Genomic DNA, 23,695 nt, shown 5'->3' on the forward strand with positions numbered 1-23,695 from the left:
ATCCAAAATGTTATTGTGTGTACACTACAGCCTAGGTTGTTAATCAATCAATGTTTACTTATATAGCCCTAAATCACTAGTGTCTCAAAGGGCTGCACAAACCACCACGACATCCTCGGTAGGCCCACATAAGGGCAAGGAAAACTCACACCCAGTGGGACATCGGTGACAATAATGACTATGAGAACCTTGGAGAGGAGGAAAGCAATGGATGTCGAGCGGGTCTAACATGATACTGTGAAAGTTCAATCCACAATGGATCCAACACAGTCGCGAGAGTCCAGTCCAAAGCGGATCCAACACAGCAGCGAGAGTCCCGTTCACAGCGGAGCCAGCAGGAAACCATCCCAAGCGGAGGCGGATCAGCATCGCAGAGATGTCCCCAGCCGATACACAGGCAAGCAGTACATGGCCACCGGATCGGACCGGACCCCCTCCACAAGGGAGAGTGGGACATAGAAGAAAAAGAAAAGAAACGGCAGATCAACTGGTCTAAAAAGGGAGTCTATTTAAAGGCTAGAGTATACAAATGAGTTTTAAGGTGAGACTTAAATGCTTCTACTGAGGTGGCATCTCGAACTGTTACCGGGAGGGCATTCCAGAGTACTGGAGCCCGAACGGAAAACGCTCTATAGCCCGCAGACTTTTTTTGGGCTTTGGGAATCACTAACAAGCCGGAGTCCTTTGAACGCAGATTTCTTGCCGGGACATATGGTACAATACAATCGGCAAGATAGGACGGAGCTAGACCGTGTAGTATTTTATACGTAAGTAGTAAAACCTTAAAGTCACATCTTAAGTGCACAGGAAGCCAGTGCAGGTGAGCCAGTATAGGTATATATGTATGTATATATGTATATAAAGGTATATACAGTATAGGTATATATGTATGTATATATGTATATAAAGGTATATACAGTATAGGTATATATGTATGTATATATGTATATAAAGGTATATACAGTATAGGTATATATGTATGTATATATGTATATAAAGGTATATACAGTATAGGTATATATGTATGTATATATGTATATAAAGGTATATACAGTATAGGTATATATGTATGTATATATGTATATAAAGGTATATACAGTATAGGTATATATGTATGTATATATGTATATAAAGGTATATACAGTACAGGCGTAATGTGATCAAACTTTCTTGTTCTTGTCAAAAGTCTAGCAGCCACATTTTGTACCAACTGTAATCTTTTAATGCTAGACATGGGGAGACCCGAAAATAATACGTTACAGTAGTCGAGGCGAGACGTAACAAACGCATGGATAATGATCTCAGCGTCTTTAGTGGTCAGAATGGAGCGAATTTTAGCGATATTACGGAGATGAAAGAAGGCCGTTTTAGTAACGCTTTTAATGTGTGCCTCAAAGGAGAGAGTTGGGTCGAAGATAATGTAAATATTAATTTTATTTCTGAAGTTTTGATGTTGTGAGCCAAATCATCACTGTTTGCACGTCTCGTATGCGGCAATGCGGCTACATTTGAGGTTGGAATGTAATGATATAACATATTCACCATTAATTAGTTGCTTATTAAAGTAACAGACTTCATTTAAAGTTATTTGGACACTAGGCGAACATATAAGAGTTATTAATAAGCAATAATTCTGAGGTTATTGAGGGAAGACTCTTAATTAAAGGCTTACTGGTTGTATAATAAGGTCATGCAGAATAAGACATTAATAAGTACTTAATAGTGACTAATTAAGAGCCAATATGTTGCTAATTTGAATGTTGATAAGCAACTAATTAATGGTGAATATGTGTTTTCCAGGGCAGCATGGTGGAACAGAGGGGTTAGTGCGTCTGCCTCACAATACGAAGGTCCTGCAGTCCTGGGTTCAAATCCAGGCTCGGGATCTTTCTGTGTGGAGTTTGCATGTTCTCCCCGTGACTGCGTGGGTTCCCTCCGGGTACTCCGGCTTCCTCCCACCTCCAAAAATATTCACCTGGGGATAGGTTGATTGGCAACACTAAATGGTCCCTAGTGTGTGAATGTGAGTGTGAATGTTGTCTGTCTATCTGTGTTGGCCCTGCGATGGCGACTTGTCCAGGGTGTACTCCGCCTTCCGCCCAAATGCAGCTGAGATAGGCTGCATTCATTTAACCAAAGCACAACTGTGACTTTTTGCTTTATTTGAATTTTGCATTTTCATGTGGACATTATGCACAAACTGAAGCTGTTTGTGCATTATGTTGATGTTCAATTCTCCCTGCATACTCATCTTTTTCCTTGTCATCTCGCCTTCTTTTAGAGAGAGACTATACCAGTCTGTGCGAGAAGCAGCCCATTGGTCGACTTCTATTTCGTCAGTACTGTGACACTAGGCCAGAGCTGAAGCGCTGCATCGAGTTCATGGACGCTGTGGTAAGTTTTTGTACATGCTCTTTTTCCTCTTTTCCTTTCACACAGGGCTGCACGATTTTGAGGAAAAACCTAGTTGCGCTTTTTCTCTTCAAAATTGTGATTGCAATTTGGGATTTATATTATATTATTCACATTAAAATGCACAAAACTGCGAAAATATTTAGTGATGGAAGACATGTTAGCTTCAGACCATGGGTGTCAAACTCATTTGGCCCTTGAGGCAGTATCAAATTAACATTAGAGCTGGCCCGCCGGTGTTATACAGTGGCTGTGCCGCTGTAACACCGCATTCATCGCTAATACTCATACTTGCCAACCCTCCCGATTTTCCCGGGAGACTTCCGAAGTTCAGTGCCCCTCCCGAAAATTTCCCTGGGCAACCATTCTCCCGAAGATCTCCGAATTCCCACCCGGACAACAATATTGGGGGCCGTGCCTTAAAGGCACTGCCTTTAACGTTCTCTAAAACCTGTCGTCACGTCCGCTTATCCTCAATACAAACAGCTTCATAATGTAAGCGGCTTATACACACTCATAAGTGAATGCAAGGCATACTTGGTCAACAGCCATACAGGTGACACTTGAGGGTGGCCGTATAAACAACTTTAACACTGTTACAAATATGTGCCACACTGTGAACCCACACCAAACAAGAATGACAAACACATTTTGGGAGAACATCCGTACCGTAACACAACAGAACAAATACCCAGAACCCATTGCAGCACTAACTCTTCCGGGACACTACAATACATGCTACCACCTAAAAGGTTAATTTGTTCAACCTTGGCCCGCGGCTTTGTTCAGTTTTAAAATTTGGCTCACACTGTATTTGAGTTTGACACCCCTGCTTTAGACTGTCAATCAATATATTCTTGTCTTAAGGTGCCCCACATTAGAACATTATGCAAAAATGTACTTTAAAAAATATTTGTCTTAATGCAGACGGACTCAGAGCTTTTTGTCTACATCGCTTTTGTGTACGTCATACTCTTACACTGAAGAAATGACCTTTAAAAACGATACTGTGTTTAAAATGCAATTTAATCGTACTATACTATAAAAATGCAAGTATCCATTTAAAAGGATATAAACTTGTATTTCTCAGTGCTGTATAATTGTTTACCAATGTAGTGTATTTGGAAAGTAAATACCGTATTTTTGGGACTATAAGGCGCACTTAAAATATTTTTTTTTCCTCAAAACTCGACAGTGCGCCTTATAACCCGTTGCACCTAATGCACGGAAAAATTCAGTTTTTTCTTACCGAGGTCAAAACAATTGTATTTGGTACATGGTGTAAAGATAAGTGTGACCAGTAGAAGGCAGTCAAACATAATAGATATGTATAGACTGCATTATAATGGCAATGTGACTCAAGTAAACAACACCAAGAGTTTATTTGTTCCATTGAAAATATAAAACATTACACACGATGCTCATAAATCTATCCAAATGTTTTAGTACGACTTTGAAGCGATGAAGCCGCACCGCTTGATGAATTGCCGGCGCATTAAACATATGAGTATTATTATGGTGTGAATAAGGCAATAGATATTATCTGCTGTTTTGTTTCACAATATTATGCAAAAGCAACTTTTCTTACCTTCTGGTACCTGCTGATCTGTATTTGGGATCTGCATAAATCCTGAAAAATTGTGCGAATCCGCCTTTGTAGTCCGTGGGACGCCGTAGTCGATACACCTTTACCTTTTCTCTATCTTCTTGTTATGGGACATTCATCTTCCGCTGTTGTCATTTCTAATATAAATTAGTATAAAGTTCTTACTTATATCTGTAGTGAGTTTACATTAATCACTCAAGGAACTTTAGTTATTAGAGAGTCTCGGTCAAACGTTTTTTCACGGGAAACAACTTGTTTCCGGATGAGGAGATGCTGCTCCGTTATTGATTTAATTCAAGTCTGAATGTCATTAAAACAGTTAGCTCCATCTTTTGACACTTATTCCACGCCGTCCTTGCACGCTACACCGCTACCACAAAGATGTTGGGAAGAAGACGCTGCTGAAGGTGAGACACGTAAATAAGACCGCCCACAAAACGGCAAATCCTGAAGCGACTGTCAGAAAGCGGCTTGAAGATGATCTGTAAAACATAATCCATGCAACATTTTGACCAAAAAAAACCCACCATTACATGTTATGTAGACCACAAGGAAGTGTTTTCAAGTTAGAAAAAAAAAAAGATAATATGACTCCTTTAATGCCCCCTATGATCTGGTGCGCCTTATATATGAAAAAAGATCGAAAATAGATGATTCATCGGCAGTGCGCCTTATGTGGCCTATGGTCCGGAAAATATGGTAACTGTATTCTAAATAAATAATAAACAAAAAAAAAAGTGGACTGAGTTCTGTAAGCAGAAATTTAACTTTAAATTGCGTTTCTTTCCCGGTTAGAAAAAAGAGGTCAGACGTTGTCTTTTTGTTTATTGCCACCACGCGATCACGGCACTCTCGCTCTTACATCTGTGTTGATATCGCCCATCTGATTTGAAGCTGAAAAATTACCACAACAGGACTTTTACTTTTGTTTGCGGCACTTCTCAATGTCGAGTCTCAAGTAGGAAGGCTGTCTGTTTGTGCCTCCTGTGTTTGTATAGCTGGCGCTGAGTTCTACCCCTCACTGAGACAAAGTTTGTGGAGGCCTGCAAAGAGGGCTCACTGCATTCAGTTAATTCTTCTGTTAAATACATGCGCTCAGGAGCTGAGAGCAATGCACAGAATGAGACATCTTTCTTCCTGTTTGAAGCGAAAGACGAAAAATCCCAAATCTCAACGATTCTGATGGACCAACATGTCTGTTGGTCTAGTGTTTTTCAACCACTGTGCGGCGGCACTCTAGTGTGCCGCAAAATACAGTTTGGTGTGCCGTGGGAGATTTTCTAATTTCACCTACTCGGGTTAAATATATTTTTTGCAAACCAGTAATTATACTCTGCAAATTATGTGTTCTTAAGTGTCGGTGCTGTCTCCAGCTCGTCAGAGTAACCTTGTAATACTCTTCCATTTCAGTAGGTGGCAGCCGGTAGCTAATTGCTTTGTAGATGTCAGGAACAGCGGGAGGCAGTGCGCAAGTAAAAAGGTGTCTAATGCTTAAGCCAAAAATAAACACAAGGGTAGTGCCCCTAAGAAAAAGCATTGACGTTTAGGGAAGGCGATGCAGAGCGACTCTAAAACGGAACTGGCTACAAAGTAAACAAAAACAGAATGCTGGACGACAGCAAAGACTTACTGTGGAGCAAAGACGGCGTCCACAAAGTACATCCGAGCATGACATGACAATCAACAATGTCCACACAAAGAACGATAAAAACAACTGAAATATTCTTGATTGCTAAAACAAGGTAATATTGCTCAAAGGAAGACATGAAACTGCAACAGGAAAATACCAAAAAAAGAGAAAAAGCCACCAAAATAGGAGCGCAAGACAAGAACTAAAACACTGTACACAGGAAAACAGCAAAAAACTCAAAACAATTCACGGCGTGATGTGACAGGTGGTGACAGTACACCTACTTTGAGACAAGAGCTATAGTGATACATGGTTGGTTATGGTTTAAAGTCATATCCAACAATTGCGACGACTTTTTACTGTCAACTGAGTTTAGTTTTTTAATGATTTCTGCTGGTGGTGTGCCTCCGGATTTTTTCGACGCAAAAAATGTGCCTTGGCTCAAAAAAAGGTTGAAAAACACTGTGTTGGTCAAATGAAACCTCTTTCGGTTTACATAATGTCACTAATAAAAACTTTGATTTCGATGAATTGTGCAGCCCAACTTTAAAACAATTTCTTCGGTCATTTTGTTCGTATGTTCCAACATGACTGTATTCCTGGCCTGTAGGATGAAGAGGGCTCTGTCCCTTTTTGGTTTTGGCAATAACATTGGGTGTTAGGTGTGGGGGGGTTGGGTCAATGAAGTAGGTGATTAGTGACATAGACAGGCTGTCACAGTGCAGACCCCTCCTCTTCCTTTATGCACTCATCCATGAGGTCAAGCCCACGTCAGCCCGGGGAGCAAGCAAACACAGGCCCAAGATTGTGTCTCCACTCCCAGAGGAATGCTGCAAAGCAAAACAGGAGCAAAGCACAGTTATTTAAAAAGAACACACATTAGTCTTTTTTCAAGGTTGGCATGCCCGTACTGGGATGCCTGTTCATTTGAAAAATTAATAATACGGACACTTCATCTAATGCAGGGGTCTCAAACTTAATTTACCTGGGGGCCACTGGACACAGAGTCTGGGTGAGGCTGGGCTGCAATTAAAAGATTTATTTAAAAAAAATGTTGCGTACTCCTCAGCATGTCTAGTTGTGTAATGAGGTTTCAAATTGTGTCCCTTGTGCACTGCAACTTTCTCTGTGCAAATAAGACACGTCCTGGGGCCCCTGTGCTCAACAAAGAAATATTGCATCGCCCACTTTCCCTGGAATTGTCTTTGCCCATCAGCCACCTTTCTCTTCACTGCAGGCTTCGGAAAAGACACGTTTGGGGTTGTGGAATATATTTGTATTTACCCAACGCACGGAGAATAATGTTATTTCCGCAATGTGTCGTTCCGCTTTTCCTCCCTACAGCAACACGGCGGTCGGCGGATAATATCAATCAATCAATCAATGTTTACTTATATAGCCCTAAATCACTAGTGTCTCAAAGGGCTGCACAAACCACCACGACATCCTCGGTAGGCCCACATAAGGGCAAGGAAAACTCACACCCAGTGGGACGTCGGTGACAATGATGACTATGAGAACATGATACTGTGAAAGTTCAATCCACAATGGATCCAACACAGTCGCGAGAGTCCAGTCCAAAGCGGATCCAACACAGCAGCGAGAGTCCCGTTCACAGCGGAGCCAGCAGGAAACCATCCCAAGAGGAGGCTGATCAGCAGCGCAGAGATGTCCCCAGCCGATACACAGGCGAGCAGTACATGGCCACCGGATCGGATCGGACCGGACTCCCTCCACAAGGGAGAGTGGGACATAGAAGAAAAAGAAAAGAAACGGCAGATCAACTGGTCTAAAAAGGGAGTCTATTTAAAGGCTAGAGTATACAAATGAGTTTTAAGGTGAGACTTAAATGCTTCTACTGAGGTAGCATCTCCAACTGTTACCGGGAGGGCATTCCAGAGTACTGGAGCCCGAAATGAAAAAGCTCTACAGCCCGCAGGCTTTTTTTGGGCTTTGGGGATCACTAATAAGCCGGAGTCCTGTGAACGCAGATTTCTTGCCGGGACATATGGTACAATACAATCGGCAAGATAGGATGGAGCTAGACCGTGTAGTATTTTATACGTAAGTAGTAAAACCTTAAAGTCATTTTATACGTAAGTAGTAAAACCTCAGCGTCTTTAGTGGACAGAATGATAGTCGGGAAAGTACCGGGATAGCGAGCGCAAAAAAGTGACGGCTCCCGGAGTGTTATCTAACGTCATATAGAAATATATGCAATGCAAATTTAACAATAAATAAAACAAATAATGGTTTGAATTGGTCCAGGTTATCGGGGACTGTTATTACTGATGGACAGGTATTGCGGTGTGACTGCAGCCAGGCACGTAAGAAAACCCTCGTCTCCATGGCAACGTCTCTGTCGCTTTCACTCATTTGCCGCTTTTCCACTAACGCTGGGGTAGGCAACCCAGAACGTTGAAAGAACCATTTTGGACCCAAATAACACAACCCTGTCAAGCGGCATTCATATAAAACTTGCGGGCCACACTAACATTAAACTTTAATATTTAGGTGGGGGCTGCTAAATAACGTCGCGATTGGCCCGCAGGCCGCGTGTCTGAGACCCCTGATCTAATGTATACGATGCAGTCTCTTTTCTTTCATCTGAGCTTGTTTTCAAACCAAACACTTAGGTACTGATGGCCTACAGCATCTCTCTGTCTGCAGCCATATTTGTTTTTTTATCAGTGCAACAGGGGTAGCTATACGAACTAAAGCGCCATCTGTGAAAATTGGGCCAAAACTAGGGTTGCCAACTGTTCTATAAAAAAATAATGAATTTATAAACAAAAGTCCTGTATTACAGTGAGAATCAAAAAATTGTCTATAAAATATCGACGGATTCCATTGACTACAGCTTGTTTTATCATAAGCCAATTGATGCTACGCTAGCATGGCTGATCGTTCACCTGTCAAAGTCATTATTCCATTGGCCTTGGTCATCGCTCGGCCTCAGCAAGCTAGCAGGAGTTATCCGCCTTGCTTCTGGTCTTCTGAGTCTAAAAGTAACTTTTTACCTAAAGCGACAACAGACCCCAGGTGTCAAACTCAAAGCCGGGGGGGTCAGATCTGGCCCTTCATATTATTTTATATGACGTCTATAAAGTACTTAATTTTTCTAACTCAATGTATTCCTTCACTTTTGACAAAAAATGTTTATGTACTGCAGGGCGATTCAACTCACCGTACTTTCCGGTATTCAAGCCGAACCCTCTAAATTTTAGAAGAAATAAATATTTTTACATTTATTAGCCGCACCGGACTATAAACCGCAGACATATACTGGAGCGAGAGCGATTGTAAATGTTTAACACAGTTGTTATTTATTTATTTATTTCTAAACATTAGTTTATTGACACAGACACTTGTTAACATGTTAGCACATTCGCTAATGCTAACGATGCTAGCTTGATTATAATACAATATCAAGTACAAATATGCTTGAAAACACTCCTACAGACATAGCACATGGGAGGGTTTGGTTCAGGGGTCCCCAGAGTACGGCCCACGGGCCAGATCAGGCTCGCCAGCGTTCGAGATCTGGCCAATGGGAAGTCCCAAGTTGGAAAAAAATAAAAAAATATAATTATTATTTTTTTTTAATCTGTCCTTTATAATCCATTTTCTACCGCTTCTTGCTTGTTACTCTCAGAGTCTCCTAGCCGCTCAGGCAAATCACATTTTCTAAAAATGCTTTTTTCAATCGATCACGTGATATCATATATATATATATATATATATATATATATATATATATATATATATATATATATATATATATATATATATATATAAAACAGCCCGGCCACCGGCCAAAATATTTTAACCCAATGCGGGTCAAAATGTTTGGGGACACCTGGTTTAGTTAGTATGAATTGTTTTAGTTATATTGTAAAATCTTCAAACATTGCTTGGCGTGATGAATTAAGAATCCTTTTTACGCTATAGACAAATAGTAGAGGAAACTGTATACACTTTCGTTGTTTGTAGTATATGCTATTGTATTGTCAAACTGTATTTATTGTTTAATACTTAATTTTTCAATTTAATCGATATGTTCCATTGAAAATTTTAGTTTTTTGAGCACTGATTTAATTAATTCAATTTGATGGTCACGGCTGATTTGAGTTATAATTGTTCTGAGTTAAAAGCTTGGTCGTGGAACAAATTGTACTTATTAGTTAAGGGTCCCACTATATTATGATTTGTTGTTTTTCTATCAGAATAAAAATAGATGGTCCAGGGTGTAACCCGCCTTACGCCCAAATGCAGCTGAGATCAGGTCCAGTGACCCCTCCCTGCCACCCCGAACGGGACAAGCGGTAGAAAATGAATGTATGGACATATAATTACAAAGCAAGTGATCAATCAATTGGCACATCAAAAAATCAAATACTCAAATTTATAGGCAATTGTGTTATAATATCATGAGGTGATTATACAGTACATTCCATCTATATTAATTGTTACTAGCAGCCCTCTGAGGGGTGGCAATAACTGCTAGGTGGCCCTTAATTTAAACAGGTTTGACACCCTTGCGTATGGACTGTTTATTTGTCCGACATGGAAGCTACAGGTGGTTAATTAGGGCGTCGGCCAGTCTTGCCAACAAGTCATCCCCTCATTTATTTTTCAGTATGTTGGCAACCCTAACATACAAACACTCACATACACTCACCTTAAAAATCTTGGACACATTCAAGGCTGTCATCAACAATGATCTCACACAGTTACAACAGATTTATGACATAAGCATTAGCACGTTAGCTTTACTGGTTGAAAGACTGTTGAAACATTGGCATCTTGATTTGTGTGACACTTGACAACTGTTTGGAATGCAAATTACAGCCACTGACAGAGAATGCAGTGTGAGCCATTAATTCAAGATTGAAACCCCTTAAGTACCCTACATACCAGGACTCAGACTGGACAGAGTGCAGTCAGAAAAATGATTCAAAAACAGTGCTTTCTTCACATACTGTACATTCATTTTGCAACTAAGTCACCTTTGTGTGTAAAGTAGGCCTACCAGTATCTGGAAAGGCAATACCCATGCAAAGTTTTGGACTCATTCCTGCAGTCTGTGCAGATTAAGCATGCAACATCCTATGAGAGACCGTTTATTTGTACACTGTGTTGCAATAAACCCATCCATCCATCCATTTCCTACCGCTTGTTCCCTTCTGGGGTTGCGGGAGGCGCTGGTGCCTATCTCAGCTACAATCAGGCGGAAGGCGGGGTACACCCTGGACAAGTCGCCACCTCATTGCAGGACCAACACAGATAGACAGACAACATTCACACTCACATTCACACACTAGGGACCATTTAGTGTTGCCAATCAACCTATCCCCAGGTGCATGTCTTTGGAGGTGGGAGGGGCCTATCCCCAGGTGCATGTCTTTGGAGGTGGGAGGAAGCCGGAGTACCCGGAGGGAACCCACGCATTCACGGGGAGAACATGCAAACTCCACACAGAAAGATCCCGAGCCCGGGATTGAACCCAGGACTACTCAGGACCTTTGTATTGTGAGGCAGACGCACAAACCCCTATACCACCGTGCTGCCCGTTGCAATAAACCATATCATTCTTTCTGTGTGGAGTTTGCATGTTCTCCCCGTGACTGCGTGGGTTCCCTCCGGGTACTCCGGCTTCCTCCCACTTCCAAAGACATGCACCTGGGGATAGGTTGATTGGCAACACTAAATTGTGAGAGTGAATGTTGTCTGTCTATCTGTGTTGGCCCTGCGATGAGGTGGCGACTTGTCCAGGGTGTACCCTGCCTTCCGCCCGATTGTAGCTGAGATAGGCGCCAGCGCCCCCCGCGACCCCGAAAGGGAAAAAGCGGTAGAAAATGGATGGATGGGTTTTATTTAACAAACTAATTGTACATTTTTTAATTATTTTACATACAAGACACCATTTAATTTCAGTTTCTAATGATACCAACTTTTGCTCGACAATGTATTGACCTAGAAATAATTGCTGATGAACAATATTGGTGCCATTATTTTTTCAGACCAAATCAACAACCGATGTAATGATAATATAATATGCATGTATATCTTTTCAAATGCAATAAACTTGTATTTCTTGTATATATTAACATTGTTATTGAAATGTAAACTTTTGAAACAAACTGATAATAAAAATAAAATATACATTGTGAGCAAAATTTTGCTTTTGAATAAAAATCACAACCCAAAGCAATACAATATGTTGAGAGGGTTGGAGGTTCTCAAATACAAACAATCAAAACAATAGATAAAATAGCTAAATAAAGTATGATAAACAAAGTTGCACTTCAATATTGAACATCAATCAATCAATCAATCAATGTTTATTTATATAGCCCCAAATCACAAATGTCTCAAAGGACTGCACAAATCATTACGACTACAACATCCTCGGAAGAACCCACAAAAGGGCAAGGAAAACTCACACCCAGTGGGCAGGGAGAATTCACATCCAGTGGGACGCCAGTGACAATGCTGACTATGAGAAACCTTGGAGAGGACCTCAGATGTGGGCAACCCCCCCCCCCCTCTAGGGGACCTAAAGCAATGGATGTCGAGCAGGTCCAACATGATACTGTGAAAGTTCAATCCATAGTGGCTCCAAGACAGCAGCGAGAGTCCCGTCCACAGGAAACCATCTCAAGCGGATCAGCAGCGTAGAGATGTCCCCAACCGATACAGGCGAGCGGTCCATCCTGGGTCCCGACGAGCGGTCCATCCTGGGTCTCGACTCTGGACAGTCAGTACTTCATCCATGGTCATCGGACCGGACCCCCTCCACAAGGGAGGGGGGGACATAGGAGAAAGAAAAGAAGCGGCAGATCAACTGGTCTAAAAAGGAGGTCTATTTAAAGGCTAGAGTATACAAATGAGTTTTAAGATGAGACTTAAATGCTTCTACTGAGTTAGAGGTACTGTAGAGTTGTACGCTACTTAACTGACAATCAAGTTGGGACATTTTTAAACAACAGTGCAAAGTAACAATATATACAATAAATTATAATCAGATTATTTAAAAAAAAAAAATCGAAGTTTGGCAGATTCCAAGTGAGGAAACTCCATGGCAGCACGGTGGTTCAGAGGCTAGTGCATGTGCCTCACAATACGAAGGTCCTGGGTTCAATCCTGGGCTCGGTATTCTTCTGTGTGGAGTTTGCATGTTCTCCCCGTGACTGCGTGGGTTCCCTCCGGGTACTCCGGCTTCCTCCCACTTCCAAAGACATGCACCTGGGGATAGGTTGATTGGCAACACTAAATTGGCCCTAGTGTGTGAATGTTGTCTGTCTATCTGTGTTGGCCCTGTGAGGAGGTGGTGACTTGTCCAGGGTGAACCCCGCCTTCCGCCTGAATGCAGCTGAAATAGGTTCCAGCACCCGACCGTGACCCCGAAAGGGACAAGCGGTAGGAAATGGATGGATGGATGGTAAACACCAATATGACATGACAACATGATAAAGGTCCGTCACACGTTTGCGGCACTTTTAGAAACGCAAGTTTTCAACAGTATCACCGGTTTATGGCAGCATGTCTTTGGCAATGTAGTTAACCAAACTTTCTGTGAGTGCACACCATTTTGCACTGATTTGTTTGCACTCACCTTGTACACCAAACCCAAAGTGCGTGTATATTGTCGGGTGTTTGTGTTTCAAATGGACGTGCAGGTTTGTTGTATTCATGCATAAACATTCTGAATGTATTTCATCCATCCATTCATTCATTCTCAAAATAATCTTACTCATCTCATCATAGGAAATATAACTTATTCACCAATTATGATTTATTTTTTATTTTTTATTGAGATTAATTATGGAGTATATTGTGAATAAATTGAGAACAGGAAGTGAACAAAAGTTTTAGCAGCTGTTATGTAAAAGAAAAGGGGTAGGATTAAATAAGCTCGGTTTCTTCCTACTCCTGTTCGAACATGTTGAAAAGAGCAACTGATGATTGTGATGTATCATGTTGTATGCTTGCATGTTCCAACTAAACCCAAACTCAACTCAACTCAACTCAACATTCCGCAAACTTCCTGCTCGGTGTCGATAGGCTCATCTTGTTCCAAAGTTTCAAACTGAAATATTCCCACACTTGTGCGGTGGCATTTGGTTTTGTGATCATTGTGTCCATTTTTGCTGCTACGTGTGTTGCACGGGCTAACTTTTTGCACCGTGTGATGCGAGCGGTCCCGCCTCGTCGCACAAAGAGTCAAAGACACTTAATGAAAGAAAAGAGAAATTACCCTCTTTTTTTCATTCCACCGTGGCACAAACACATGTAGTTGCTGCAACCAATTAAAAGCGTGAAGTAGGGCTGGGCGATATGGCCTTTTTTTAATATCTCGATATTTTTAGGCCATTTCACGATACAGGATATATATCTCAATATTTTGCATTAACCTTGAATGACCACTTGATGCATATAATCACAACAGTATGCTGATTCTATGTCCATCCATCCATCCATCATCTTCCGCTTATCCGAGGTCGGGTCGCGGGGGCAGCAGCCTAAGCAGGGAAGCCCAGACTTTCCTATCTCCAGCCACTTCGTCTAGCTCATCGAGAGGAGCCAGATGAGGTGGTTCGGGCATCTGGTCAGGATGCCACCCGAACGCCTCCCTAGGGAGGTGTTTAGGGCACGTCCAGCTGGTAGGAGGCCACGGGGAAGACCCAGGACACGTTGGGAAGACTATGTCTCCCGGCTGGCCTGGGAACGCCTCGGGATCCCCCGGGAAGAGCTAGACGAAGACGAAGCTGATTCTATGTGTCTACATTAAAACATTCTTGTTCATACTGCATTAATATATGCTACTTTTAAACTTTCATGCAGAGAGGGACATCGCTACTTAGTCAGTTGACCAAAGCTGTATTTATTAAACAGTTAATAAGCAGTGGCACAAACATTAATGTCATTTCCAAAACAGAAAGTTCAAGATTGTCACAGATAGATTAAACCAAGCTATTTTGAGTACCTTGAAGGTAGAAAAGCGCTATACAAGTACAACCCATTTATTGCACTTTTGTGCATGATGTCACTAAGATGACATATCAAAACAACACTAAATTAAAGTGCACTTGTACAGAAGGCCACTACAATATTTTAAAACAAATAAAGTGCACTTTTGTGCAAGATGTCACACAAGATATTTCAATAACTGTCAAATAAAAATGAGCTGCATAATAGGAAATCAAATCGCTGTAGTAGGTTACTGCGGACGTTATCTTATGTTGTCTACTAGTTGTTTCATACGGTGTTGATGTGGAAATTGTTGCCTCGGCATTTGGTTCGTGTGGCACCGAATGGAGATGTTGACATGCGGAGTAGGCACTCTTCATTCTCTAGCAGGTGACTTTTCCAATGACGCTACATATTAGCAGTAATGCTACTTTTTTTTAGCAATGCTTTTGCCCCACATTTCACAAATTACGGTGGTCTGTTCGACATATTCCCACTTGAAGCCAAACCACCGCCAAATGATGAACCCCCTGCTGTTTTTCTTGGGAATTATTCTTCCTTCATTTGTTACCAGATTCACACCTTCTTTCTCTCGTATTACCACTCAAACCACAGCTAAGGTTAACCATGCTGCTACCTCTCTGCTCCACGAGGGCGTATACGTATGTGACGTATGTAAGAAGGTGCGCTTGCTGTCTGTAAAAAGGAGAGACAACAAAGAGTGGGAAAAGCCTCACTATTCAGCTAATAATTGATCAACTTGACAACCCAGAAGAGCATATTTGTCATTTTTCAAGCAAACACACAAAGAAAGACAGCCATGTGAGATATATATACCTTAGTTTATGACACTCGTTGCTGTGTTTACACGGGACAGTGGCCAAGAAGACGCTAATTTCTATGCATACTCAATGTAGTTATAAACAATGTAGAATAAAACCAGTTTATTTATTCATATGACCATAAACATGCACACATTTTCATACACTGTACACTGGCGTGGAGAGAGTTGTTTTTTGGTTAACAGACTATAGATCAGTGTTATTTTGTGTTGTCATAATTGTCTAAAAACCTTATTTTCTAGACTATAAGGTGCACTTAAAATCCTTTCATTTTTCTCAACTTGACAGTGGGGCTTATAACCAGGTGCGACTAATGTTCGGAATAATTGTGGTTGTACTCACCAACCCCGCGGCAATTTTATTTGGTACATGGTAGAATGATTAGTGTGACCAGTAGATGGCATTCACACATAAGAGATACGTGTAGACTGCAATATGACTCAAGTAAACAACACCAATATTTTGTATGTTCCATTGAAAATATAGGACATTACACACGGCGCTCAAAAATCTATCTAAATATTTTAGTATGACTTTGGTAAGCTTTGAAGCCACACCACATGATGGATTGTCGGTGCATTAAACATACAAGTATTATTATGGTGTGTGTATAAAGTAAAACATATTATCTGGCGTTTTGTTTCTCAATGTTATGCATAAGCAACATTTCTTTCCTTCTGGTACCTGCCGATCTGTATTTGGGATCTGGTTAAGTCCTAAAAATGTGCGCGCATCCGCCTTTGTAGTCGGTACCGACACCATAGTTCAGGTAGGAAACCTATGGCTCTCGGGCCGGGTGTGGCTCTTTTCATGACTGCATCCGGGTCTCAGATAAATCTTAGCAGACATTTCTTAACACAATAAGTAATGAATAATTCCGCTGGTAATCACAGTGTTAAAAATAACGTTCAAAACATAACACATTCTCATGCATTTTAATCCATCCATCCGTTTTCTACCGCACCTGTTCAAGAAGTCGCATTAATGGTAAGAAATATATTCTTTATTATTGGTTAGCTTCAGAATAACAATGTTATTAAAAAGAATAAGATACCTATGTTACTATACAATGTTGGTCTTACTTAAAAATGCTTGCATTTAGTTGTATTCAGTGTTAAAAAAATATGATATGGCTCTCACGGAAATACATTTTAAAATATTTGGCTTTCATCGCACTCTCAGCCAAAAAGGTTCCCGAACCCTGCATTAGTTGATAAGCTTCTTCTTTTCCTCCATCTTATTGTTAAGGGGCATTCATGCTCCGCTTTTGCCATTTCTAATATGAAGTAGTGTAAAGTTCTTACTTATATCTGTCAGTAAACTCGCCATGAAAGCACTAAAACTTACCGGTGTAGTGGGTTTACATTATTCACCCAAGGAACTTTAGTTATTAGAGAGTTCCGGTCGCACGTTTTTTCACGGGACACATTTCTGGTGTTGTTATTGCACTAGTGAGCCACGGATGATGAAATGCTGCTCCGTTATTGATTCAAGTAATCTCTGAGTGTCATCAAAACAGTTAGCTCCATCTTATGACACTTCTGCCACTCCCATCCTTGCACGCTAGACCGCTACAACAAATATGAGAGGGAGAAGGCGCTACCGAAGGTGAGCCACGTAAATAAGACCTGAAGTGATTGTCAGAAAGCGGCTTGTAGATGGTCTGTAAAACATAATCCATGCAACATTTTGACCAAAGAACCACCATTACATGTTATGTAGACCATAAGAAAGTGTTTTCAATTTAGAAAAAAAATTAAAATAACACAACCACTTTAATGCGCAGTATAATCCGGTGCGCCTTTTGCTTGTAAAAAGACCTGACTAGGCCCGCTATCCGCAGTGCGCCCTAATAATTCGGTGCGCCCCATGGTCGGGAAAATACGGTAAGTGGTACACCTACATGATAAAATGTACACATTTCATTTTAATGACGGAACAGAAAATAGTTGCAATGTTATCGAACATAATATTACAAATATAATTTCCCTTGGTTATGCACTCCAAACTGCCAACAACTTTGTTGAACTGCTGGGTAATAGGCTGAACTTGCGGTGGACGTATCTCACTTACATGTAAAAATGCAATCAACCTTCTTGACAAACACACAAATCCAGTCTGCCAGAAACCTTTTTATAGTAAAAAAGTAATCAAAACAATGCTATTTATCTTGTTAAAACCCATTTATGTACAAAGTGTGAGGGAGAGCCCTCTCATTTCCTATGAACCTCTCCTCGGGTCTCTTTTCTCTCCTATCTTTAGTTTTTTAATGTATTCATTTCCCCTACCTGTAGTTAGATGTAAATATGTCTGTATTGACTTGGATTTCTGCTATGTGTTCTTTTGAAAGGCTATGTACCAGCTAGCTCCAGATGAGAAGCGGAGGGACTGCGGTTTGAATGTTTTAGACACTTACTTCAATAATGGGGTAAGACGCACTCATACCTAATTCAGCTGACTTATGTGTAACTTTGATACCCGTTTAGATCCGTTTTCACATTGTTTTGCATCGCCTTTTTCTGTTGCACCATCAAGTCAGCAGCCCATCTGCCAGACGTACCCCAAGACGTGGTCGCTGGGTGCCGGGAGAGACTTGAGCAGAGTCATTGTAAGGAGCTCTTCAATGACTGCACCAAGTAAGTCTCATTTTCTTTTGCACACATATGACGCTTTTTGTTGTTCATAGTTAACTCAAAATTAACCGCGGAAAGATATCATTTTCACCATGAATAAGTGTACCCTTGACTTTTTTTATTTTTTATTAAATAGCTTGCATGTTACTCTGCTATTGCCACTCGTACGCTGTACAATACAAACAAAATAAAACTGTTTACACCAGGGTTATTCAACTACATAGTAAAGAGGGCCGCAGTTTCAAGCCCAGAGGCTCAGGGGCCTGACATCGAAATGTGGCTGTTGGGTCAGAAAGTGCCTCCACAGGTTACATTTCTTTGAGACTGCCTTTACTTAATTGCAAAGTAAACACATTGACTTCCACACTGCACTTTAAATAAACGTATTATTCCGTGCTTGCTACTTGTTTCCAGTGTGTGCAGCTAGTTAAAATGATAAAGAAACAGAAGCTGCCGAAGTTTTGTTGAGGATTGGTGTTCCTTCTTTTGCATTATTTTCCTTCCTCAGTAGCTCAAACCCAGAAAAAGCTGAACTCACAAACACTTTAGATGTATTAAGGTGTGCGTAGGCTTTAGTCCAAGCACATTTCTTATGTACATCCCAATCAACGTGGAATTGAGCACACATGTTGGAGTGAGTGGACAGTCCTTGTCCACACCCCTATTCAAATACGCTAATCATGCAGCTGCGATAGGCTGATGGCGAGTAATGTGTGTGCAGTCAATAGCTCCGATTACTTTAGGCAAACAGGCTGTTGCTTAAAATTGTGGTTTAATTTCCAGCTTCGTACGGGAATGTATTATACCTGACCGATAATTTTATGTGTTTTTTTTAGTTCTGTCAAACGATTAAAGGCCTACTGAAATGAGATTTTCTTATTTAAACGGGGATAGCAGGTCCATTCTATGTGTCATACTTCATCATTTCACCATATTTTTGCTGAAAGGATTTAGTAGAGAACATCCACGATAAAGTTGGCAACTTTTGGTCGCTAATAAAAAAGCCTTGCCTGTACCGGAAGTCGCAGACGATGACGTCACCCGTGGGAGGGCTCCTCACATCCTCACGTTGTTTTTAATGGGAGCCTCCAACAAAAAGAGCTATTCGGACCGAGAAAACGACAATTTCCCCATTAATTTGAGCGAGGATGAAAGATTCATGGCTTAGGATATTGATAGCGAAGGACTAGAAAAAAAATTGATACAAAAATAAAGTTTAAAAAAAAAGGCGATTGCATTGTGAGCGATTCAGATGTTTTTAGACACATTTACTAGGATCATTCTGGGAAAACCCTTATCTGCTTATTGTGTTGCTAGTGTTTTAGTGAGATTATATAATACCTGATAGTCGGAGGGGTGTGTCCACGGGTGTCTTGACGCCAGTGTCTAAGGGAATTAGTCACGACAGCGGCAGCAGGACAGAAGTTCCGGTAAGAGGCGACTTTTTACCACAATTTTCTCACCGAAACCTGCCGGTTGACAAGTGGTCGGGATCCATGTTCGCTTGACCGCTCTGATCCATAGGAAAGTTTCACCTCCAGGAATTTTAAACAAGGAATCACCGTGTGTTTGTGTGGCTAAAGGCTAAAGCTTCCCAACTCCATCTTTTTACTGTGACTTCTCCAATATTAATTGAACAAATTGCAAAAGATTCAGCAACACAGATGTAAAGTATACTGTTTAATTATGCGATGAAAAGAGACAACTTTTAGCCGCTAGTGGTGCTGCGCTAATATGTCCCCTCCAACTCGAGACGTCACGCGCACGCGTCATTATGCGCGTCTTCATTCCGCGACGTTTTCAACGAGAAACTCCGCGGGAAATTTAAAATTGTAATTTAGTAAACTAAACAGGCCGTATTGGCATGTGTTGCAATGTTAATATTTCATTATTGATATATAAACTATCAGACTGTGTGGTCGGTAGTAGTGGCTTTCAGTAGGCCTTTAAAATATTTAATCACGTTGTTCCTATCCATTCATCCATCCATCATCTTCCGCTTATCCGAGGTCGGGTCGCGGGGGCAACAGCCTAAGCAGGGAAACCCAGACTTCCCTCTCCTCAGCCACTTGGTCTAGCTCTTCCCGGGGGATCCCGAGGCGTTCCCAGGCCAGCCGGGAGACATAGTCTTCCCATCGTGTCCTGGGTCTTCCCTGTGGCCTCCTACCAGCTGGACGTGCCCTAAACACCTCCCTAGGGAGGCGTTCGGGTGGCATCCTGACCAGATGCCCGAACCACCTCATCTGGCTCCTCTCGATGTGGAGGAGCAGCGGCTTTACTTTGAGTTCCTCCCGGATGGCAGAGCTTCTCACCCTATCTCTAAGGGAGAGGGAAACTCATTTGGGCCGCTTGTACCCGTGATCTTATCCTTTCGGTCATGACCCAAAGCTCATGACCATAGGTGAGGATGGGAACGTAGATCGACCGGTAAATTGAGAGCTTTGCCTTCCGGCTCAGCTCCTTCTTCACCACAACGGATCGGTACAACGTCCGCATTACTGAAGACGCCGCACCGATCCGCCTGTCGATCTCACGATCCACTCTTCCCTCACTCGTGAACAAGACTCCTAGGTACTTGAACTCCTCCACTTGGGGCAGGGTCTCCTCCCCAACCCGGAGATGGCACTCCACCCTTTTCCGGGCGAGAACCATGGACTCGGACTTGGAGGTGCTGATATTCATTCCGGTCGCTTCACACTCGGCTGCGAACCGATCCAGCGAGAGCTGAAGATCCCGGTCAGATGAAGCCATCAGGACCACATCATCTGCAAAAAGCAGAGACCTAATCCTGCGGTTACCAAACCGGAACCCCTCAACGCCTTGACTGCGCCTAGAAATTCTGTCCATAAGAGTTATGAACAGAATCGGTGACAAAGGACAGCCTTGGCGGAGTCCAACCCTCACTGGAAATGTGTTCGACTTACTGCCGGCAATGCGGACCAAGCTCTGGCACTGATCCTACAGGGAGCGGACCGCCACAATAAGACAGTCCGATACCCCATACTCTCTGAGCACTCCCCACAGGACTTCCCGAGGGACACGGTCGAATGCCTTCTCCAAGTCCACAAAGCACATGTAGACTGGTTGGGCAAACTCCCATGCACCCTCAAGAACCCTGCCGAGAGTATAGAGCTGGTCCACAGTTCCACGACCAGGACGAAAACCACACTGTTCCTCCTGAATCCGAGGTTCGATTATCCGGCGTAGCCTCCTCTCCAGTACACCTGAATAAACCTTACCGGGAAGGCTGAGGAGTGTGATCCCACGATAGTTGGAACACACCCTCCGGTCCCCCTTCTTAAAGAGAGGAACCACCACCCCGGTCTGCCAATCCAGAGGTACCGCCCCCGATGTCCACGCGATGCTGCAGAGTCTTGTCAACCAAGACAGCCCCACAGCATCCAGAGCCTTAAGGAACTCCGGGCGGATCTCATCCACCCCTGGAGCCTTGCCACCGAGGAGCTTTTTAACTACCTCAGCGACCTCAGCCCCAGAAATAGGAGAGTCCACCACAGATTCCCCAGGCACTGCTTCCTCATAGGAAGACGTGTTGGTGGGATTGAGGAGGTCTTTGAAGTATTCCTTCCACCTATCCACAACATCCGCAGTTGAGGTCAGCAGAACACCATCCGCACCATACACGGTGTTGACAGTGCACTGCTTCCCCTTCTTGAGGCGGCGGACGGTGGTCCAGAATCGCTTCGAAGCCGTCCGGAAGTCGTTTTCCATGGCTTCCCCGAACTCCTCCCATGTCCGAGTTTTTGCCTCCGCGACTGCTGAAGCCGCACACCGCTCGGCCTGTCGGTACCTGTCCACTGCCTCCGGAGTCCTATGAGCCAAAAGGACCCGATAGGACTCCTTCTTCAGCTTGACGGCATCCCTCACTGCTGGTGTCCACCAAGGGGTTTTAGGATTGCCGCCCCGACAGGCACCAACTAGCTTGCGTCCACAGCTCCGATCTGCCGCCTCGACAATAGAGGTGCGTTGTTCATAGTTAACTCAAAATTAATCGGAGAAAGATATAATTTTTCATCATGAATAAGTGTACCCTTGACTTTTTTTAGTTTTTATTAAATAGCATGAGCCTAACTGAAGGACCTCTTACAGAACGCATCAATGCTTGTAATGAAAGACATGTTTGTCAGAAGCTTTCTTTATACCAAGTCTGGGTCATCCCAGCCTGGTGCCACCACGCTCTCCTTGACTGCGTGTGTTTGCACACTGTGATGTGTGCATCCTGTCACAGGTGACGACGAGACAGCTGGCACCTGGCGTGCACTTTTACAAACTCACCCACTCACACTTGCAGACAAGTGTAAAGACTTGCAGATGAAAAGTGATTGAAAAGGGGGGGGGGGGGGGGGGGGGGGGAAGTTCATTGGGCAAGGAGATCATCCGGATGGCTGGCATGAAAACAACTGTGGCCTCAGTACTCACACACATGCACTGCAGCGTGCACACACACACACACTCGGGCCTGCAGGTGTTCCAGGAAGGGCAAACAGACCAGGGATTATAGGACTGAAACTTGTTTCTCATCACGTGTCGTGGTTTCGCATTTGTCACGCTCAATTTCACTGCCAAAAACATAACCGCTATTTACACACCGTGACACCAAACAAATCAGGAAAATTGTTCAGACTTCCTTTTTTAATTACCTTGGCAAGGAGGTTATGGATTCGCCGGGGTTTGTTTGTCTGTTTGCCAGCAACATAACTCACAAAGGGTTTGGTGCATATTTTGATGAAACTTTCAGGAAATGTCAGAAAATTGGATGAGGCACAAGTCATTGGATTTTGGAGGTGAGCTTGATGATTTCTACTACGTTACCTTACGTTTACGTTACAAGGCTGTGTGTATGCTAACGGCCCCCGCCTCCACCCCCAAAGAAAAAGAGAGTTCAATCAATCAATGTTTATTTATATAGCCCTAAATCACCGGTGTCTCAAAGGGCTGCACAAACCATAACACAAACCACCAAAACATCCTCGGTAGGCCCACATAAGGGCAAGGAAAACTCACACCAGTGGGACGTCGGTGACAGTGACAATGATGACTATGAGAAACCTTGGAGAGATGATTTTGCTAATCATAAAAATGAGCTCCAATTTTTTGGTGAAATAATCTGCTCTTTTAAATGTGTCCACGGGATGTTGCAATAGCAATTTAAGTGTAACGCACATCACACATTACACTGTTTAAAGATGATGTGTCAGCTGACTTTAAATGACACAATCAGCGTAGGTGCAAGGAATCAGCTGCTCCTGTTGTGGCTGGCAGCAGATGGCGGCAGACTGATTTAGTACTGACGCATATTACATTCTTTCATGGTAAATTATCCACTCAATGGATAATATAATGAAACGGTTAGATGCAAACACTTGAATCAACATGACCCTCATCTTTGTAGTTTGAGTTCCATGCAGCGGTCGCAATCAGTTGACGGCACAATGCGCACCCTGAACTCCATTGTAAAAATGTGTGTTTCTACATTTGTTGTTTGTTCTGTTTTATTTTATGCTTAAATCTATCATCGACGGTTAAGTTGTAGTTTCTAATGCGGCGGTTTGAAGAAACACTTGGTTTCTTTTGCAAACAG

The 23,695-nt window shown here is 42.5% G+C and overlaps 1 protein-coding gene across 2 annotated transcripts in view; it reads left to right on the forward strand.

Annotated features, from left to right (window-relative positions):
- Positions 1 to 23,695, forward strand: part of grk4 (G protein-coupled receptor kinase 4) — a 204,855-nt gene that overhangs the window by 123,303 nt on the left and 57,857 nt on the right. For both annotated transcript variants that reach the window (XM_061881348.1, XM_061881347.1), the window contains exons 3-5: positions 2,282 to 2,394; positions 17,814 to 17,891; positions 17,999 to 18,099. In XM_061881348.1, the coding sequence (XP_061737332.1) occupies positions 2,282 to 2,394; positions 17,814 to 17,891; positions 17,999 to 18,099 (292 nt within the window). The remainder of the gene's footprint in view (positions 1 to 2,281; positions 2,395 to 17,813; positions 17,892 to 17,998; positions 18,100 to 23,695) is intronic.

Source organism: Nerophis ophidion, linkage group LG20 (assembly GCF_033978795.1).
Source record: "Nerophis ophidion isolate RoL-2023_Sa linkage group LG20, RoL_Noph_v1.0, whole genome shotgun sequence".
In the NCBI taxonomy this organism is placed as follows: Eukaryota; Metazoa; Chordata; class Actinopteri; order Syngnathiformes; family Syngnathidae; genus Nerophis; species Nerophis ophidion.